Raw genomic sequence first — 21,813 nt, 5'->3', positions numbered from 1 at the left:
TTTCACATCGCATTAAAAAACAAACCGCTGGGGGGCTGGGGATTTAGCTCAGTGGTAGAGCGCTTACCTAGGAAGCGCAAGGCCCTGGGTTCGGTCCCCAGCTCCGAAAAAAAGAACCAAAAAAAAAAAAAAAAAAAAAAACAAACCGCTGGGCAGTGTTGGCACATGCCTTTAATCCCAGCATCCAGAAGGTTGAGGCAGATCTCTGAGTCTGAAGCTATGTTGGTCTACAGGGTGAGGTCAAGCACAGTCAGGAATACACAAAGGTGTCCTGTCTCAAAAAACCCAAATGAACAGAAGAACCTAAAAAATGGAGCATAATTATTAGACTTAAAACTGCACAATTTCTCAAAAAAAAAAGTATAGAAAAAACTTGTGCCCAGGACTTCTTGGATCAACCACAAACCATGATATGTAAAAGGAAAACTTCCTTCTTTATCATGTGTGTTTGTGTGGAAAGTCTAGAAATGAGCATTAGGTCCTTCTACAATCGCTCCCCATGTAATCTTTTTAAGGAATTATTTATTTTATTTTATGTGTATGGTGTTTTCCCTGTCAGTGTGTGGGTCCATGTACCACATGTGTGCCTGGAGGATCAGTCAGATCTCCTGGAACCGAGGTACAGAGGGTTGTGAGTTGCCATGTGGGTGTTTGGATTTGAACCTAGGTCCTCTGGAGAAACAGCTAGTGGTCTTTGTCTTTGTCTTTTTTGATACAGGGTCTCACTGTATAGCCCTGGCTATCCTGGAACTCACTATGTAGACCTGGCTAGCCTTGACGTCACAGAGACCCACCAGCCTCTACTTCTCAAGTGCTGGATCACAGGTGTATGCGCCACGACACCCAGCATGGCATGGCTCCTAATCGCTGAGCCCTCTCTCCAGCCTCTCACCAAAACTGGAGCTCACTGATTACTTTGGCTAGCTGGCCAGCAAACTCCAGAGATATTCTTACTTCTGCATCCTCAGTCCTAGAATTATAAGTGCACGCCACCATGACCTTATTCTTACATGCCAAGTGCTTTACCAACAAGCTATCTTTCCCAGCCCATGATAAATATTGTTTACTAAACATTTTTGACAAAATATTAAGAAGATTTTTGACTGCTCTTATCACAAGAAGTTACTTGTTTATAACGATGGCTCTAGTTAGCCAATACAGTGTGTGTGTGTGTGTGTGTGTGTGTGTGTGTGTATGTGTGTGTGTGTGTGTGTGTGTGTGTGTGTATGTGTGTGTGTATTAGATTGGATTCTTTGCAAAGAGATGCAAAATTATCATCTTTTGGCTTAAAAAAAATAACCCAAACCAAACAAGCACATTTTGTTCTTCAAAATAAGTCATTAGACTCCATATGGGCAGATAAATTCAAAACTGGATCAATCTAAAGAAATGGAACTAGGGCACTACTGGGGAGGCAGAGGCAGGCAGATCTCTGAGTTAGAGGACAGCCTGATTTACACAATGAGTTCCAGGACAGCCAGGGCTATGTAAGAATGACCCTGCCTCAAAAAAGGGTAGGGGGTTGGGGACTGGGTATGCCAAGGAAGGAGAGGCAGAAGGATCTGGGGGTTGGAGACCAGCCTCAGTTCTACAAGCAGCTTCTATAAAAGACATCTACATGCATGACAACCTATTTCAATAACAACCTAGGACTCCTGTACCCATGTCAGGTAGCTTCAAGGGAACCAATACCAACAATAAATAATAAAATAATAAAAATTCAAGTAAACGACAACAAAGGAAAGTGAAAGGATGACACACGCAGAAAGAAAAGGACATATCTAACAAGGGACCTGTACCTAGCACATGCAAATAACTCTCCCAATTCAGTGGGGAAAGGACAGTCTAATTTTAAAATGGGAGAAAGATCAAACACGCCACTGTCTAAAGATACAAAAGAGTCCAAGAGGCATGAAACGGACCCTAATCAGACATTAGGGAAAGGCATGAAGGGCACAATGAGAGAACACTTCACGCCCGGTAGGATGAACACTGCGAAGACATAACAAAGTGTGCCGGCAAGAATGTAGAGAAACTGGAATCCTCGGGCACTGCCAGCAGAATGTAAGATGGTGCAGCTGCTTTGCACAACAGCCTGGCAGCTCCTCAAAGGGCAGAGTACCATAAGCCATGGCAATTTCACTCTCAGGTACATACCCACCCAAGAGAAATGAAAACATGTCTGAACAAAAACTGGTGTCCAGATGTTCACAGGAACATCAACTAACACAGCCAAAGAGTGGAACCAACTCAGATGCTCACTGATGAACACCTTAAATAAAATGTGTTACCTGTACAATGGAATACTACTAGGCAACAAAAAGGAATGGAGGACTGATAACATCTGTGGTAGTTAGGATTTCATTGCTCTGAAGAGACACCATGATGAAGGCAGCCCTAATAAAGGACAACATTTAATTGGGGCTGGCTTACAGTTTTAGAGATCTAGTCCATTATTGTCATGGCGGGAAACATGGCTGCTTGTAGGCAGACATGGTGCTGGAGAAGGTGCTGAAAGTTCTATATCTTCATTTGCAGGCAAGCAGGAGACTTTGCCACTCTGGGTGTAGCTTGAGCATAAGAGACCTCAAAGCCTGCTCCCACAGTGACACACTTCCTCCAACAAGGCCACACCTCCTAATAATGCCACTCTCTATGGGCCAAGCATATTCAAACACATGAGTCTATGGGGGCCCTACCATAGATGTCCTACAACATTTTGAGAACATTTTGTTAAGTAAAGGAAGCCATTCACAAACAACATGAGTTCTAAAAATTCCATTTATGTGAAATTCCCAGAATAAGAAAATCATAGACAAACTAATGGTTAGCTAGGCAGGGTGGGGGTTGGGAAGGATGAAGAATGGTAAGGCTTCTTTTTGAGACCGATGAAGTTTCTAAAACAGAAGGTAATGACGGCAATACTACTCTGTGAATATTGTTAAAAAAACACTGAATTTTACAGTTAAAAATAGTGAATTTATGTTGGATGTGAGCCAGGAAGAAGGCACAGACTGAAGGAAAACATCCACAAGCTGTATCTGAAGCAGAACAGGGCCTGGAACATACAAAGAATTCTCCTAATTCAGTAATGTGATAAACAATACAACCACATGCCAGGTCCCAAGCGAGAGGGGCACTGCACACACAGTGCAATACACTCTGCTCAGAAACAGTTACAGCTCAAAGGACTGTCAAGGGTGTGTGGACACTCCCCCAACTGCTGCTGAGCCTGAGAAGTTGCAATTTCTTAGACTCTTAAACATAGCCTAACCATCTAACCCAGCAAATTCCACTCCTGAGTACTCTTGAGAAGCAGGAAAACATAAGCCCACCTAAAACAAATGTTCACTGGCAACAATGTAACAGTCCCAAGGGGAAACAACCTCCAAAGTCCACTAACCTCAATTAATAAAACGTGACATGACTAAATATTTACAAGTATTTGTGAAATACTCATTTTTGCCAGTTATTAAACATTTTATCATTTCTTACCTTTTTTCAGGGTATGCATCCTTTCTTCCCAGTTACAAGTGAATCCTATTATGGCCAACTAATTTTTTTCTTTTTTTCTTTTTTTTTTTTCTTTTTTTCGGAGCTGGGGACCGAACCCAGGGCCTTGCGCTTGCTAGGCAAGTGCTCTACTGCTGAGCTAAATCCCCAACCCCATTTTTTTCTTTTTTTAAATTGAGTGTTTCAGGCTGGAGAGATGGCTCAGTAGTTAAAAGCACTGATTGCTCTTCCAGAGGTCCTGAGTTCAGTTCCCAGCAACCACCTGATGGTTCACAACCATCTGTAATGGGATCCGATGCCCTCTTCTGGTGTGTCTGAAGACAGCTACAGTGTACTGACATACATAAAATAAATAAATAATTCATCAGATCCTATTACAGATGGTTGTGAGTCACCGTGTGGTTGCTGGGATTTGAACTCAGGACATCAGTGCTCTTAACCACTGAACCATCTCTCCAGCTCCAATAAATATTTCTTAAAGAAATAAATTGAGTATTTAATAAATGCATATAATGTGTTTTGATCAAATCCACTCCTGATCCTTTTCCTCCGAACTTTCCCCCAGCTCACCCCATCGACAATTCCTCCAAATTTCATGTGCTTAAAAAAAGTCCATAATCCACCTTGTGGGTATTGGACTATCTACTGGAGCACAGGTAGTTTTTCAGAGGTGGCATCCCTGAGGAGAACTTTCTCTCTTCATCCCAGTACCCATCAATTTTGGCTATTTAATATTTGTAAATTAAAAGTGTTGGGGCAGGGAGTTGAAGAGATGGCCTCAGTGGTTAAGGTCCCTGGCTGTTCTTCTAAAGGATGGGGGTTCTATTTCCAGCATCCATGTGTGGCTCACAATCACCTATAACTCTAGTTCCAGATCAAAGAGGATCAAACCACCTCTTCAGGCACCAAGAGCACATGGCCCACATACATTCATGCACACACACACAATTGAAAAAAAGAAATCTTAAAAATGTTGGGACAGAGCTGGCAGGGGGCCCCGCTGAACCCATGTTTGGGTAGAGTATGAGCGCTTTGACATCCTGGGCAAGTAAGAGACAATGTATGGCTCGTAGATTTACTTGCTTCAGTCCTGCCTGAGAAGGACTGTTCTTGGCTATGGAATGCCATTGGTCTAGGGATGCTAAGGGACACTTACTCTGTAAGGGTCTAACACAACAACACATAAGTGTGCTGGCAATGTTGCACTGTGTTGACAGGATTGTGCCCTCCCTTGCCAACAGGCTGCACACTCGCACACTGCCTTCTCTTCTCAGGGGCACAATTCCCCTCTGTCCCATGTGACTCCTGACCCATGAATGTCTGCTGGATCCTTGTGGCTGAAAGTCCTCCTGAGACCTGGAGCATGGCTCTTACGTGTCCTCATGCACTCCATCCCTACACCACTGTGCTGGCACGGGTTCTTAGTTCCCCACACTGCCTTCTGTAGGAAAATAGCCAGGGCAGACAACAACCCCCACTGAGTAATAAATCCATCCGTCATTGGAAAGCCTTTGCGTGAAATTCTCTAACTAGCTAACTAAATGTGGTAGCCAGACCTCAGACGGCCCAAAGTGACCTGCCACCTACATCCCAGAATCATCTCTGGTTCTGGAATGTTGTCTGGGCAAGTGACTCGCTTCTAATGAATCAGACAAATGGCACATAGGCCGATTTTGAGGTCATGTTATAAAAGATGGTGGCTGTAGCCTGGGTGACCTTTGGCTGGAGCCTTGTTGGAGCCTCTGCAGGTTCCTGTCCATAGTGGTTGTGGTATGAGTGGTGTTATTTCCTCTCCTCTGCTTTTCTCCTTTCTGCTTTTCTAAGACAGTCTGACATGGCACAGGCCGGAGGGATTACAGGCACCATCACACCTGGTGACATGTTTTTATAAGCCAGTTTTATAAGACAGTTTTGGGATGATACTGTGTGGCAATAAATAATCCATGCACCAAACTTACTGTGGCTCTGTTTTTGTTTTTGAAGAAACTACTTTAATAGAGTAATCACAGTTGGAATTTGGTTGACAAAGTGAGCAGATGGATTGGGGGGGGGGGAGACTAGAACCAGCGGCCCCAAAAACAGGCTGAGGGACCCCAGAAAGAGGTCATTGAGAGGGAAGAGGGCAAGAAAAGGTAACCAGGAAAATATCTCCCTAATGTGAGAAACAGAGAACCCTGAGTCCAATAGCCGGTTACTAGCACCCTGTAGCATGGCTCTACACCCAAAGAAGGGAAGTTGAGAGGCACTCCCTGGGTTGGGGATTTAGCTCAGTGGTAGAGCGCTTGCCTAGGAAGCGCAAGGCCCTGGGTTCAGTCCCCAGCTCCGGGGAAAAAAAAAGAACCAAAAAAAAAAAAAAAAAAAGAAAGAAAGAAAGGCAGAGGGAGGCAGAGTGGGTCAATGACAAGGATTGGAAATAAAAGTTAGATCTTTACCTAAGCACTGCATCTTGGCCAAGTAGCCCTTGCTCACCTTAAGTAGAAACCCTTGTCAGAGAAGAATGTGCTCCTCTATAACCATCCCTGTCTCAAGGCCAACTGATGACATGTTTTGTTCACAGCTAATGTTCCTCACACATCCAGCCAATACCAGAGATGTTATGTACAGAGGTCCTGAAGAAGCGAAGCACAGAGAACAGACTGCCCTGCATGGTACAGGACTGGCTTTGGAAAGGTAGTCGGAGGAAAGGGCCTTCTGATCATGTGCATGCACACTGGGTGCGTGGTGCACAGTGGGACAGTGAGTGACCCCCTCGACCTGCTGTATAGCACTCTCCTTGCAGGTACTAGCAGGCTGAAGCCAGGAGAACCCAGCTGTGGGACTGCAGTACAGTATCCTAGCACCTTGTCTCAGCAGCAGGACATGGTCAAGGAAATTCCTCTCCACAGGGACTGCCTGCCTCTCCGTTAAGAGCAACTGGTCCAGAGTCAGCAGCAGCACAGTGGGTAGCTGGAGGCACCGGGGAATCCGAGAGCAAAGCAAAAATCCTCAGAAAAAGTAGAAGAGTTAGTGGGATCTTATTACCACAGTCCTGAGGTCAGAAGGAACGTGACTCAGTCAAGCCTTCACGGGACTGAAGCTAACTTTGGTTTCCCCTGGTTCCCTTTCGTAGGAGTGGAATCTAGGCCCCCTACCATTGTGCCAAAATCTCGGCCAGTACTGTGATTTTTGTATAGGAGAATCAATTTCATTTCCAGCAGGCACAAGGAATGTAAGGAGAGGAGAATGCAGATGATGACTTAGCCCCTTATCTAGAACACAGATCAAACACTGGAGCCAAAACAGGTACAGAGAATGCCAGACAAGGTGAGCTGAGGACAGCAATCCCTCCCCAGAGCAAAGAGAACTCAGACAGAGGCAGACAGACGGGCCAGAAGACCAGCTGCAGAGAGAAAAGAGCACTGTCTTTAGTTAAAACTACCAGGGCAAGCTCTTGGCTGTCTTTAGGCATCCCCAGTGTGGTGCTGGCACACAGTAGGGACTCCATAAATAGCACTTCTTTTTATCTCTTCCATATGGAACAGGTAAGATTTTTTTTTTAAATCTTTTTGGTACATATCAAGTAGTCAAGTCCAAAGAGGTCTGTGGTAGAAAGTGTAATGTTGACAGCAAGCCCTGCCTCCCCACATCCCCCACCTCCCTGCCAGGCTGTTATCATGGCAACAGGACGGAGGACATTTCAGTCTCCATCTCTTTCCTGACTCATGGATACCTGCCAGGCAGCAGATGGCCTGTGTGGACGATTACCTTCACTTTGCCGCAGTGTATTTAAATTAAACAAACTGGCCTCTTTGCTGCCGGTTGTCAGGTGCCTTGTCAGAAAAACAAAAACAAAATCCAGGGAGAAAGGAGCTGTAAGTCTGAAATGTAGGCAAGGCAGCTGTAGTTGTATGGAGACTGGGCCCGGATCATTCCCCCTCAGAGACAGGTAAAAACATCGCAAGCCCTTCTGAGCTGGTGCTGGCGCTGTGCGGGGAGGCTGCAGCTGCGCCACTAACCACTAACCAAGGAGAGAGGGTGGGCCCTGCCGCAGGAGGAGAAAATAACCACCTCATCTGGGAGTCAGGGCTGGGCAAGGGAGCCACACTGCATGCATAACAAGGGAGAGGGGCGAGGAAGGACCAGCCTCAGTAGGAGAGGCAGCTGGAGAGACTCCCCCTGGGCTGAACTGAAGCAGGGAAGGAGACGCAGGAACGCCCTGCTTCAGCAAGCGTCCATTTGCAAAAACAGGCCCTCATGACCTTCAAAAGACAAACCTGGCTCCCAGACACCTAGAGTACTGAGACTTTCTATGATGTTGCTCTGCTCTGAGAAGATGTATCTATCTATGCATATCCGATGGAAGGATAACGCTCCCAACAGGTCTGCATGTGGTCCCTCTGCAGAGAACTGACCCCTGTCTGTTCCTGCGCCATGATGGGAATGGAAACTCAGAACTGGTATATGACCAGTCTCTCACTACGAAGGCTGGTGGGGTCTTCTGGGACTGCCGATATTCTGTAAGTGAATCAATAGTGTTGGCAGGCGGTAATAGTGCGTATTTGGCTTTCAATCATCACGATTTTGTCTCTGTCTGAATCACACCCTGGTTCGTAGAAGCTAGGACTGACTTCTGGATTCAAAAGGGTAGAAGGCAAGGTGTTTACTTAACTTTCTTGGTGGACGGAAGAAAGCATATTGAGTTTCTGGAACAAAGCACAAACTTACTATGACTTACAATAAACTCAAAGAACAAAAGATATTTAAATTGGTATTTAAATTTTTAGTTGAGAAAGTTCATGCATTCATTCTAAGGCTAGAATTCCTCCAGTCTTTCCCTGGGTTGGCTACCCCTATGTAAGATGGTCTCTCTACTGGGTCCCCCAGTGTAGGATTTCAAAACCAATTCTCAGAAAAATGGTCAGAAACCTCACTAAGAGAAAACTGTCCTGTGGACAGTACCAGATCCTCAAGTTGCACACAAGAAGCAAAACTGGATAGGACTGGAGGACGTGGTTGTATTGCAAAGCTAGGTCAGTGAGAGGGTGGGTGGGAGCTCAGGCTTACTGACCATACTCTAGACTGAGATTCCATTTGGAAGACAATACCTTGTTCAATAACCCTCCTCCTGCGGGATGAAGAATGACTTTGTGGCTGAGAGCATACGCCCTTCTTCTGTCTTCTGGGGGACCAGAGCACGGTGCTCTCTGCACCTTAGAGCCGGTGGTAATTCCACATCCAAGTTTACCTGGATAGCCCAGCTTTCCCACTGGAGTTTTAGTTGCACACAGTTCTAGGTACCTAGTAGGTCTTTGACTGCTTGGTTAGTGACATGAAAAAGAACATGACAACCAGATTACACCTAATACTCTGTCTCCACTGTTCTCTTGGCAGGGACCTTTATTTTTCCCAGTCTCTGGGGTTCTAAACCTAGAAGCCATGGCTCACTCTGCCTTTAGATTTTTAAAAATGACATCTGGATGGTAGGTAGCATTCTGGAGAGAGTGTGCCCTAGAATTCAACGCTCTTCCCACGGAGGTAGGGAGGACTTCTCTAGTCTGGCTTGTGAAGAGTTTCCTGGAGAGCCTGGGGGACAGTTTTCATATCACATACAATACGGTCGGGAGGACAAAATACAGAAATACAGGCTAGGATGGAAATAAGATAGAAGAAAGCCTCTTAGCTTGTCTCTTATGGAGTGATGAAAACAAGGGAACGCCCCTCAGGTCCAAGAACTATTTCTCCTTCCTAATCACTCTCACCGAAAACTTCTTGCTGGTGTTCAAGCAGCTCTATGAGAACATAATTATATTTCCTCTTTTTACGAAATGAAACCAAAACCAAAACAAGGAACTGCCGTGGGTCCTGCAGTGGGTATGGGAGCAAGACTGATAAGCACCCTGGGTAGACTTCCACACGCCATCTGCAGGCCACTGGATCCAGCCGACAGTCTGTGCATGTGTGCAGCGGCTGGGACCCAGGGTAAAGGCTGTGGGTTGTCTTGAAGTACATCAACTCATCAATTCACCAAAAGCTATGCCTTTGCAGACTTAGGAGGGCAGGAGTGTAGTTAAGGCTCAGGATGACAACGATCTGGCTTGTATTTCCATATTTTAGGCATTGTGTCAAACAAAGTTACATTCCTATTAACCAGAGAATGACGTCCTTACTATTTGAGAATGGAATTTGTGTTGGCTTCTTTTTTATCCTCTCAGAGACTGAGCCCATCACCTCTGCTGCGGGCAGCAGAGCTCTGTGAGTCAGTGTAACTCCTGGCTGTGTTGGAAGTAGAGCCAGGTTTCTGTTATGGGGAGAGAAACATGGGAGCTGTATGAGCGGAGCATAGAAATCCTTCATGGACAGCTGGACCCCTGGTCATGGACAGCTTATCTTATTGAGCCTTACGAGACCCATAAGTGATAGGATGTGATATGCTGAGTCAGTGGGGGGGGGTGGGGGGGGGGAAGAAACGCAGGTCTGAGATGTCTCCTAAGGGAACTGAGATGTTAAGTCTTTCCAGACTAGGAATGATCTGGACTGTGGCAGTTCTGGAGTCAAGTGTCTAGGTGAACATAGTCACTGCTATCTATCTATCTATCTATCTATCTATCTATCTATCTATCTATCTATCCATCCACCCACCCTTCATCCATCCATCTATCTATCCACCTACCTATCTGTCTATTTATAGAGTCTCTCTATATACTCCTGGGTGTCCTGAAACTTGCTCTGTAGACCAGGCTGGCCTCTAACTCATGGAGCTCCACCTGCCTCTGCCTCCTGAGTGCTGGGATTAAAGGTGTGTGTCACCACACAAAGCTGAAATTCGTTTTTCTGATTCCTTGTTGTAAAGAGGATTTCTGAGTCACAACTTAGTCTCCTGAATGGATCTGCCTATTACTTGAGAGTGGCTGGACCAGAGAGTAGCTGCTACAGGCACTTGAACTGGTCATGTTCCTCACAATTAATACAATGATTAACTTGTGCAGTCTTCTGGTTAATGGTGGTTTTCCCTCAGCAAATATTTATTGAGTATCTGCAGTGCAGCAGGCTGGGCCAGAGCCTGGAAATACAACAGTGATGAGAGCTGGCAAGGTCCTTTAATTACAGACTCATGGTGATTCTGGGCACGATTAACCCTAAATTGGCCGACCCAGCCAAATGAGCTTCTTAAACTACAGGGTAAACCGTAGGGTGAGCAGTCTGATCTGAAGAAGCCTTGCGGTTCTCCCTTAATTAGAACCTTTGTATCTGAGGAAAGAGAAGGAGAGGGAGTTGGGCACGAGAGACAGAGAACTCTTAGGGACGATCAGTCAAGGTGCTGAGAAGAGTGGCTGAGGCTGAGGCAAGACCTAGCCTCAGCGAGATGTGCATATCCATTTACTCACTTATTTTCAGTGCTTGGAATGGAACACAAGGCCTCATATATGTTAAGGATGGCCACACCTCTGACCTCCCACATAAAAAGTTGGAAATAACAGTACTACTACCCATTACTCTCAAGTTCTTGAAAAGTCAAAATAACTATAATACTGTGATATAACAAGGATGAGTTTGGTCTTCTGTCCTAGGTTCAGTCACAGGACCTTCTAAAAACCTTTAGACTCACCAGAAAATTAAGAGTATATGTATGCTAAGGCTGCTTTCAGAAAAGGAGCTGTTTGCCAGAAAGCCCATGGCATGATTCAGTGTTAGGCCGCACTGCCCTCTCCAGACCTCTGAGGAACAGGAATAGAGATGAAGTTAATTACCAATGGCCAGTGACTGGATCAATTGTCCCTGTGAAGCAGTACCTAATCATCCTGAATGGAGCGGTGAGTGAACACATTTATGTGCTGGAGGCGGGGGAGGGGGCGGTGTCCCCAGTGCAGGGAGAGAACTCCTGTACGGGGCACCTTCTAGAGCTTGTCTTACGCACCTCTTCATCTACCCATACGTTTGCATCTTTTACGACATCCTTCAGATTAAATTGGTAAGAACGGGGCTGGAGAGATGGCTCAGTGGTTAGAGCACCGACTGCTATTCCTGAGGTCCTGAGTTCAAATCCCAGCAACCACATGGTGGCTCACAACCATCTGTAATGGGATCTGATGCCCTCTTCTGGTGTGTCTGAAGACAGCTACAGTGTACTTAGATATAATAAATAAAAAAAAAATTTAAATTGGTAAGAACGAAGAAGAGGTTCTCTCAGTGGTGCAAGCCATTATTGCAAATGATCAAACTTGAGGAAGATGAAATAATTTTCAGTCAAATTAGACAGAAGTGCCGGCAACTGGAACCCTAGTACTTACAATTGGTATCTTAAGTCAGGGTCAGTCTTGTGAGGTGAGCCCTTAACCCAAGCTTTGGTGTTACATCCAGTTAGTGTCATAAACAGTTAAATGTCAGCACCTGGTGTCTGGAGTGAACTGCAAAACTGTTTGGGGCAAACCCCCACATATTTAGTGTCTGGAGTGTTCTCTGAGCAGAATCTTAATAGTAGTTACATTAACCCTTGTAGGGGTTAGAGAGATGGCTCAGTGGTTAAGAGCTGTTCTTCCAGAGGACACATCGGGTGGGTCACAACTAACCTGTGACTCCAGTTCCGGGGACCTGACATCTTTTGGCCTCTCTGTCCCACCGCTCACCCCAAAGTAACTGTTCATTTGAAAGGTTCTGTCTTCATCTCAACACTGGCACGGGCTACAGAAGGTTTGGGTCTAAGGACTTACAATCTTGCAATCTTTTCATCTTACAAATGTGACCGTGGGCGAGTCCAGCGTAACCCTGTGGGGTGGACAGGAGGTTTCCCCATCTAGATAGACACAATCCTGTCAGACTGTAAGGACCAGGACGTGTGCTCAGGCCGCTGGCCGTGGAAAATTCATTTTTCGATCTCAAGAGATGGTGATCTCACATAGAATGAAAGGTCACTGGCCAAGTAAGTTGTGCTTGAGTCATGTCTGCTCAAGGATAGCTGTTTATTCAGACAGTTAAGTGTTTGAGCCAGCATCTCATATAGCCCATGCTGTCCTTGAACTTTCCACTTAACCTAGGATGACCTCGAACTCCTGATCTTTCTTCTTCTACTTCCCAAGTGGTAGAGTCATGTCCACCACAGCTAGGACAGCATTGAATTAGTCTCATAGGCTGGCAGTTCCTATTTCACAGATTTCATGTTATTTCATAACATTTGAAGAGAATGTAACATTCACATAAGTTCTGCTGCTGCCCTCTGCCCTCTTCCCTGCCAGGGAGGAGGGTCCCTCCAAATCATGGATCCCAGCCACACTCAGAGACATCAGCAAGTGCTAGTGAGGAGGCTTAGGACTGAACTCCTAGAAAGTGCTGTCACTCTGCGGTGAGCTTCCGGGAACAGGAACGCAGAGGAGGAGGGCACTGGCGGTCAGTGGTGCCTACAGATGAAATGACACCTGTCTCAGTAGCTGGCCACGATGCATGACGGAAAGAGACTGTCAGAGATGTGGGTAGGAACCCAGTCACTCACTCTTCCTCTTTCAGTCAACTGTGGCCATACGACTCGCTTTGATCAATGAAGGGAATGGAAGTGACTAAGTTGTCACTTCCTGGTAAAAATGTTTTGAGAGCTGGGTTTGATTTTCCGTCTTCCTGTTTTGCTCAGGTAAATGTGCCTAAGATGGGGAAGTGACATTCAATTAAAAAAAAAAAAACTCTCTATGAGTCAGGGAAACAGGCCAACCAAACAAAGCAAGAACAAACCCAAGCACACTTCCTACATTACAGTCCATGTGACTCCCAGGCTGTTAGCCAGGCTTCTTCTCCCACCGACAGTCTCTCAGCATTGCTTTTGCCTCTGCCGCTCAGTACTGGTGCTCTCCCAGCTGAAGCTCTTCATATTATAAAATCTTTAACACCTTAATTTTATTAATTAAGTCATCAATAAAATCTAATACATTAATCCATATTTCTGAGAAAGGTGGGTAAATGTTTCTAATGCTTTATGCATATAGGCGTATACAGCCCGCATGTGTGTGCTCCATGTGCATGCAGTACTCTGGGTAGCCAGAGGGCATTGGAATCCCCGGGACTGGGGTTACAAACTGATGAGGGCGCTATGTGCATGTCAGGGATCAAACCTCAGTCCTCGGGAAGAGTGGCCAGTGTTCTTAACTGCTGAGCTATTTCTCTAGGCCCAAAGACGAGTCATTTTTAAATTAAAGGTTTTATACGTCCTTATAAAATTGGCATTTTATATTTCTCTCTCTTTTTTTTTTTTTTTTGGTTCTTTTTTTCAGAGCTGGGGACCGAACCCAGGGCCTTGCGCTTTCTAGGCAAGCGCTCTACCACTGAGCTAAATCCCCAACCCCTATATTTCTCTCTTGAACTTAGTTTACCCAAGGTTATTATTAAGGACAAGTCTTTGATTTTCTTATGTAGGCAAACAGCTATGAAGCAAAACAAACACTAAGTGTCCCTAAACATCATTAATTAACTAATACGCACGCCATTCAAAACACCCTGAGGCACCTGCTTTCCAAGCCCCCAAGGGCTCGGAACAGAGAAAAATCACTAATTTTGTCAGGAAGGGTGGTGGAGACAGAGTCTGTTCGATACCATAGGATATCTACAGTTATCCAAGGAACTCTCCGCTTTCATGCAAAGTCATTCAGAACACATTACTTGGACCTGAGGTCACCCCCACCACCTAGAAAGTTGTTTCAGGCAATTAAGGTCACTTAAGACACAAAACCAGGAGAAAATAAAAGAACATGAAAATGCAATGATAGTCTGGCTAATCATGCATATTTAAACAAGCAAAGATTTAAAAAAAAGAAAAAAGCTTGGGTTTACAGTCAGAACATGCTCCCCGAGGTAAACAGGACCCAGACTTGGGCCACTGCACCCTGCCACGGAGGGACACTTCTGAGGGTTTTACTCATAACCAACTCCTCAGGGGTCAGTAGTGATGGGGGAAGGAAGGGGAGGGGAGGGGAGGGCAGGGGAGGCAACATCTAGCGGAGCAGAGGAGCATGCAGAGGTTGGGGGGGGGGCAGTCAGGGAGGCTGATGTCCACTTACTGCCTGTTTTTGTTCTTCCTCCTAGAGGTGTGCAGATGGGAAGAGGCAGAAGAGAAAAAGACATTAGTGTCCGTCACCACATACACTGGGAAGAGAGGACAGGAGAAAGCGGGCAAACCTGGCCAAGCATAGGTCTGGAGATCAATGAGCTGATTCTCCAGAAGAGACCCAGTGGATACAGTAAATGGCAGTCCTCGGTCCCAACCACATATTGACATACTGATGACTTCCAGAGAACCTTAGAGACCATTTAGTTCATCTTCTACTTCTTCAATATAGGTCAAGAGGCTTGCCTGGAGGGCCTGCCCAGCCTACCGCTACTTAAGGTAAACCAAAAGAGAAAGCTTAACCAAACCCGAATTATCATTCTAGCTCGTTCCCAGTATTCCCGTATGTTTAGGTCTGTATTCCTATGGCAGCTGTTCCTGAGGTGTGGAATGTGGACCATCAAATCAACATCAGTATCACCTGGCAACTTGTCAGTGCTGGACATTTTAGGCCCCACCTGAAATCCACATTTCAACGCTTTGGTGGGAGTGGGGACACCCAAAATGCATCCCAAGGGGTCTGTTTGAGACCCACTGTTTTAGCATCCTAATGGCTCCGCCTGCCCACGGTGCTTTTCTTCTTTCCGGTCTCTTTCACCAGTAACCAAGCTGACGCCACCCCAGTCCACTTGCTTTCAAGCTGCTTGTGGTTTCCTTCAGGGCTGCACATACATGCCCTTTCCTCAGGGAACCGGAAATCACTTCAGGACCTGAGGCCTTTCAGAAAAGAACTCCAGGGGCCGGGATATAAATTGGTTGGCAGGGTGCTTGCCTCGTTGCGTGAAGCCCTTGGTTTGATCTCCTGCATGACATACAGCAGGCATGGTAGCTCATGACTGTAATTCTGGCACTAGGGAGATTGAGACTGGAGGACAAGGAGTTCAAGGCTATCTTGGCCATACAGTGAGTTAAATGACAGACTGGGATACATGAGATCATGTCACAACAAAAACAAATATAAAACATAAACCCCAAGGTGGAGGAGGGGAAAGAACTTTAGAGCTAGGCGCTGTGGCACATCCAAGTAAACCTAGCGCTAGGACGGCAGAGGCGAGAGGACGCCTCACATCAAGCTGCATTCTAACGACGGCTTGGGTACAGGACGAGGCCCTGTCTGAGGGAAGGAGAGAATAGAATCCTCATGATCAGTCTTTCTATAGTATTCTGACACAGGACTATTTAGTAGTTCTTATGGATAAGGCACTGGAAAGAAAGACAGGCTTCCCTTTTGTAACCTTACAGTAAGGCTAGGTAGGCAGACCATGCCAACTGTAGTTGACGGAAGAACATAGTACCAAGCACAGTAGAAAAAGATGAAGTAAAGATAAACCTTTTGAGTTTCTCCTGTCTTGGTCCTGTGCCTGTCTTTCTGATCTCTTTGCTTTTACTTTCTGTGCCTCACCATAGGTAACTGTGGTCAAGAAGCCTCCATAGTGCCCAGTGTGTGTGTGTGTATATCAATGTATGTCTGTGACAGCTCTGCCTATGTATGCTCTTAAGGGGTCTGAGGTCTATGTGTGAGGACAGAGTGATCTGCAAAGGAACTACACAAAGGAGATGGGGAAATCTAGAGAATAGTTTTTATTCCTGCAAGGGAGGGAGGGAGGGAGGGAGGGAGAGGGAGAGGGGGAGAGAGAGAGAGAGAGAGAGAGAGAGAGAGAGAGAGAGAGAGAGAGAAAGAGAAAGACTCGAAACTCAATGAGCACCAAGAAATCCCTTGAGGCCCCAGTTTAACCAAAGAAGGAGTTCTTTTTGCTGAAAGCCAGTTGCTAGCACTGGGACTTACCTGCCCCGACCCTATCCCACCCACCCCCTGAAGTAGCCAGACAGAGGCCCTGAGCACTGTCTGGGCCACTTGGGAAGTCAGAGATTTCCTGTCACACCTGCAGCACGGAGGACTAAGCTGCAGCTTGGAAGGATGCTTCTCTGAGACAAGCACACCGCCAACTCTCCCTGGGCAAGGACACTGCCACAAGGGACATACAGTGCGATTTTAAAATACATACAGTGTCACTCCTTGCTGAAATAGAAAGTGAGACTGGCTGAGCACCAGGGGGGGAGGGGGAGGAGGAGCTTTGTTAACTAAGCTCAAGACTAGCAGGGTCTATATGGTGAAGGCCTGGCGAGCTCCAGGACAGCCCTGTTTACACAGTGAGACTGGGTGGGCGGGGCGGGGCAATCCTCACAGGCGAAATCCTGGCTGTACTGAGAATCTAAGTATTACCTTGTACCTCACGTTGGGTATTGAAGATAGCAGGGCTCTGGCTTAACAGGACGGGAAGCTGCTGTTGCTCACACTTGTATTCTCAGTGCTTGAGAGGCTCAGGTAAGAGGGCCATCTCAAGGTCAGGCTTGAGAGAAAATAAATAGAATGAAGCATGGGACTTTCAGAAACAGAATTTCAAGACCACACCGTGTTCACTCTGCTGTGTATCTTGTCCCATCACATGACACCATTATGACTTGTCATGGAAACATGGGTCAGGCTAGAATAGGTTCTCAGGACTGAGGAGGCCTCCTAGTTGAGAGAGTTCAGATTTGGGCAAAGTGTTCCCTAGGTTGGGTGTTGTACAAACTCACAAAAGCTAATCACATAGAGCCTTTAAGGCTCTGTCAGCACAGAAAAAGGTCAGAAAAAGGTCTGAGAACATTTTGCATCAGTCGGCTAAGGCTGGTCAGCATGCACTGATGACGAGAGATAGTACTAATCTGATTTAAAGGGGCCAAAACATCTCAGTTATGAGGCACAAATCTAGACGGATTAGGGTCCCTAATATCACACGAGTCCCTTCTGTACGGTGGAAACAGTAATGGCCCAGTTACTGCAATCATCTACAAAGAGACCGACCGGAGCGGACAGGAGCGGGTGATGCCTGCAACCCTAGAACTCTGAGATGCCAAGGCCGAAGGATCATGAGTTCAAGGCCAGCCTGGAGACACAGGTAAGTTCTATGGCAGTCTGTGTGAAAATCCAATGCAGAAGCAATATCAGGAAAAAATTAAAATAAGGTAAAAATGTTGGAAGAAGAGTTAGAAACCAAAATGCTGACATATGATTACTCATAGGTTAAAGAAGTAGATTGGGACAGAGGTTAGTATTGAGAAATCAAGAAAAACTATAAAGAAAGTATGTAGAGAAACATAGTTCAAGACTAGCAGAGTCTACATGGTGAAGTGTCAGATGACGTATCATTAAAAGAAAAAAACGAGAAGATTGCTGACACTCCTAGGTGACAGGGACTGGGTCTAGTCATTATTCATCAAATATTTAGCATGACATTTAGAAACCTGAAAATAGGGGTTGGGGATTTAGCTCAGTGGTAGAGCGCTTGCCTAGCAAGCGCAAGGCCCTGGGTTTGGTCCTCAGCTCCGGAAAAAAAAAAAAAAAGAAACCTGAAAATATATGTAAATAGGATAATATTTATTATAATTTATATTAATAATATTGTATTAATTTAATAATCTTTATTATTTTGAGAAAAGGTCTCACTATGTAGACCAGGTTGGCTTTGAACTCATGGAGATTCCCAGCCTCTGCCTCCCAAGTACTGGGATTAAAGGCAAGTGTCACCACATCTGGCCTATGATTGATTTTTTATTTATGTATATGTGTGTGCACTTGCTTGTCTTACATGCACCATGTACATACAGGTGTCCCCAGAGAGCCAGAAGAGAGCATGGTGGTGGACAATAACCCCAGCACTGAGAGGCAAAGGCAGCAGATCTCTTATGAGTTCAAAGCTAGCTAAGGTACACAGTAAGACGCTGCCTCAAAAATAAAACAAAGTGTGGTAGCCTGAATAAACTTAGCCCAAGGAAAGTGCTACTATTAGGAGGTGTGGCCTTGTTGAAGTAGGCGTGGCCTTGTTGGAGGAAGTACAGCACTGTGGGGGTGGGCTTTGAGGGTCTATGTTCAAGCTCTGCCCAGTGTGGAAGATGCTTTCCTGCTGGCTGCCCTGGCAAGCCAGTTTCCTCCTGGTTGCCTTAGGCACAAAAAGTAGAACTCCTGGCTCATCCAGCACCATGTGTGGCAGCATGCTGTCATGTTTCTGGCCATGATGATAATGGATTGAACCTTTGAAACTGTAAGCCAGCCCCAATTAAGTAAGTGTTGTCTTGGTCATGATGTCTCTCCACAGCAATGGAAACCCTAACTAAAAATCAAAGTAAACTAAAAATCACGGTAGTTTCCCATTCATACCTGGCTAACATCTGGGAGCCCTTCCCTGAAAGCGGCTGACACAGGCAAGGGGAGGGCATGCCCACATCATCTCCCGGCCTACCAGTGTGCCAATTCCACATGGTGGAGCTTTCAACACCTCGCAAGGCACAAAGTATCACAGGAGACGAGTGTTTGTGTGCACAGCTGCTGTTGTGAGCAGGGGGTGGGGCCACCGAGTGGAATATCTAACAACCACTCAGGGGAGCTGGACCGACTAGGTTTCTGTATAAAGTTTTCTTGAAATTAGACTCACCTGCACATAAAATAGTTCTGAGAGGAAATCTGTAATAAGGTCTATGCAGAAACACGTCTGTCCATGTAAAATAAACCAAAAAGCAGGACCAAGCAAGGGGAAAAAAAACTCAGCCCAAGATTAAAAGAAATAATTGGTTGAGGAAGTAAAGCATCAGTTTCCAACATAAATATGAAACTTCTGCCAGGCGCCAGGACCCACTGGCTTTATTATTACCAAGGGGCGGGCTCAGAATGTGGACACTGAGATGCCTCAGCTACTGCTTTCCTGAGTTGCCACTCCCAGTGGACCCTGGTCACCTAAGGCCTGGCTGATCGATTACATAGGTCTTCTACTATTACCCTTTAGTTTCTTGCTCCTCGAAACTGCCCAGTATTGTCTCAAACTTGAGTTTTAAAAACTCTAGTACCTCCTCTTTGTTAGTTTACTCTCTTCTGTGCACTCTGGCTATTGTGCCTGAACGGTGTGGTGAGGTACAGCCTGGACAGGAAGGACCTTAAACACCAACTCACTGGCAACTATCCTTGAATGTCTGCTCCACAATCCACTGAGCGTTTCTGTTCACTGCTAATGCACCTTCCAGGTGAGGACGTTTGCTGCCAACTATTGCCTGTTTTTGATCTGTGGTAAGGGGCTGTAATATATTTTTCAGTAAGCAGAAAAAGCAAAAATATTTAATCCCTCCCCCTATACACTGACCCTAGAGCGGATGTTCTGACTTTTTCCCTGTTGCAGTTACTATCCAGAATCACGGTAAGTAAGCTGGCTTACATGATGTCACCTATGTGTCCACCTGGCTAGGTTAAGGGACACCCACAGAAATGGTTACACCATCCCAGGCATGTGATACTGAAAAGAGCTCAGTCCTGGAACCAGCAGACCAAGGACAGAAGATCTACTTTACTAACAGGGAAAGATATCATCCAGACCACAGAGGAACTGGATAAAACCAGAAGGGAAGGAAAACAAGTGTGCTCTCTCTTAGGAGGAGTGGTGTTTATCTACCCTGGAGCTCCCCTGGCTTTGGTCCCTCAGACTCTAGGACTTAGGTCAACGACCTAACACCTATTCCTTACAAACAGCCTCGGGACTGGGGTGATACAGTCAGTATCGCAGGTTCTCAGGCTTTGAGGACACTGACTTTCCTGTGTCCCCCCAGTAGATCCCTCTGCCTCTATGATAGAGCAAGCTCTTTCCATAATAAATCCCCCTCATATAGCTATAAATATTGTGCTGGTATTGTTTCTCTATAAATATCCAAATTCTGTTTACTACTATACTTCTTATTAAAAAGAGGACACTTGATATTTGTCAAATATTTGAAAAGAAACTGTGGCTGGGTGGAGGTGGTGCAGACCTTTAATCCCAGTGCTCAGGAGACAGAGGCAGGCAGATCTCTGATTTGGAGGCCAGCCTGGTCTACAGAGTGAGTTCCAGAATAGTCAGGGCTAAACAGAGAAGCCCTGTCTCAAAAACAACAACAACAAGAACAACAGCCCTGATGTAGTTGAGAAATATTTGGCACTCACACACAGTTAGTTCCTGATTTACAAACATCCTTATTTGTAATTATTTTGTATGTATGGTGTTTTCCCCATATTTATGTATGTGCACCACTCACTTGTATGCCTGGTGCTCACAGAGGTCAGAAGAGGGTGTCAGATCTCCAGGAACTGGAGTTACAAATGGTTGTGAGGTACATGTGGATGCTAGAAATATAAAGTGAGTCTCATGGGAGAGCGGCCAGTGAGCCACTCAAACACTGAGCCAAAGAACATTACTCTTTTTTAATACTATTATTTTATTTTTTCACATTTATTGATTGTGTGTATGTGTGCACATGTGAGGACACAGAAGTCAGAGGATAATTTGCAGGGGTCAGTCCTGCAGGTCCTGGGGTTTGAACTCAAGTACTCAGGCTTGCCAGCACTTGCCTTTACCTGCTAAGGCATCTTACAGGCTCTATGCTCATTTCGGACTGACATCCAATCAGGCTATACCTCAGCAAATGTCCTTGAAGACTGTTCCTAGTCCCAGTAGTGCCCTGCGGTTGGTGAGAGATTCAGTGAGGGGAGCACACAGGTCCAGCTCTTACCTTTAGCAGCTTCATCAGCCCCTCCAGCTGCACCATCAGCTCCCGCCTACTCTCCTGCAGCGCCGACATCCTCTGCTCCAGCTCATCTTTCCTTTGCCTGCCCCAGAGGAGGTTGGCACTCATCAGAAATGGAACTTTGTGACTGGCAGGTCCTAAACTCATACATTATAGGTCAAAATCTAAAGGACGTGAAACAAACAGATCCTGCCTTTTATACTACACTTGATAAACAGAGGCTGTTTTGTTTGATACAATGCCTCTTTTATCTCATGCTGACCTTAAACCATGTAGCTGAGGGTAACCTTGAACTTGTCTTCTTGCCTCCCCAAATGCTGGGATTACAGGCATGCACCACACCATGCTTGGTGTATGCTGTGCTGGGGTTGAACTCAGGGTTTTGTGTGTGCTAGGCAAGCACTCTACCCACTGAGCTACATCCTCAGCTCATCCTTTTTTTTTTTTTTTTTATTTACATTTCAAATGTTATTCCCTTTCCTGGTTTCCTGGCCCTTCTGTTCCTATGATCAATTCGGATAATGTTAGCAATTCTGAGCAACTGTTTCCTATTCCAAAACCCTAAAGGAATTCTTTTGTTTTCTCCCAGAAGCTTGCAAGTTATATCTATTTAATTCATCTGCTATTGGCTTTACTGTGTGCCCACATGTAGA

The 21,813-nt window shown here is 45.7% G+C and overlaps 1 protein-coding gene across 25 annotated transcripts in view; it reads right to left on the bottom strand.

The window, feature by feature from the left end:
* Dtnb (dystrobrevin, beta) overlaps positions 1 to 21,813 on the bottom strand; it is a 197,064-nt gene that overhangs the window by 11,628 nt on the left and 163,623 nt on the right. For 13 of the 25 annotated variants that reach the window (XR_015621994.1, XR_015622001.1, XR_015621988.1 and 10 more), the window contains 2 exons: positions 21,146 to 21,242; positions 14,529 to 14,549 (listed from right to left, as the gene is read on the bottom strand). Coding sequence is in view for 4 of the 25 variants with exons in the window: in XM_087553724.1 (XP_087409850.1) it covers positions 14,529 to 14,549; positions 21,146 to 21,242 (118 nt within the window). In the remaining 21 variants the exon portion in view is untranslated. The remainder of the gene's footprint in view (positions 1 to 14,528; positions 14,550 to 21,145; positions 21,243 to 21,813) is intronic. The other 12 variants (XR_015621996.1, XR_015622003.1, XR_015621989.1 and 9 more) reach the window with 1 other exon arrangement.

Source organism: Rattus norvegicus, chromosome 6 (assembly GCF_021556685.1).
Source record: "Rattus norvegicus strain SHRSP/BbbUtx chromosome 6, alternate assembly SHRSP_T2T, whole genome shotgun sequence".
In the NCBI taxonomy this organism is placed as follows: Eukaryota; Metazoa; Chordata; class Mammalia; order Rodentia; family Muridae; genus Rattus; species Rattus norvegicus.
Note: the sequence above shows the minus strand (reverse complement) of the source record. Positions and strands in the feature narration are given on the sequence as shown.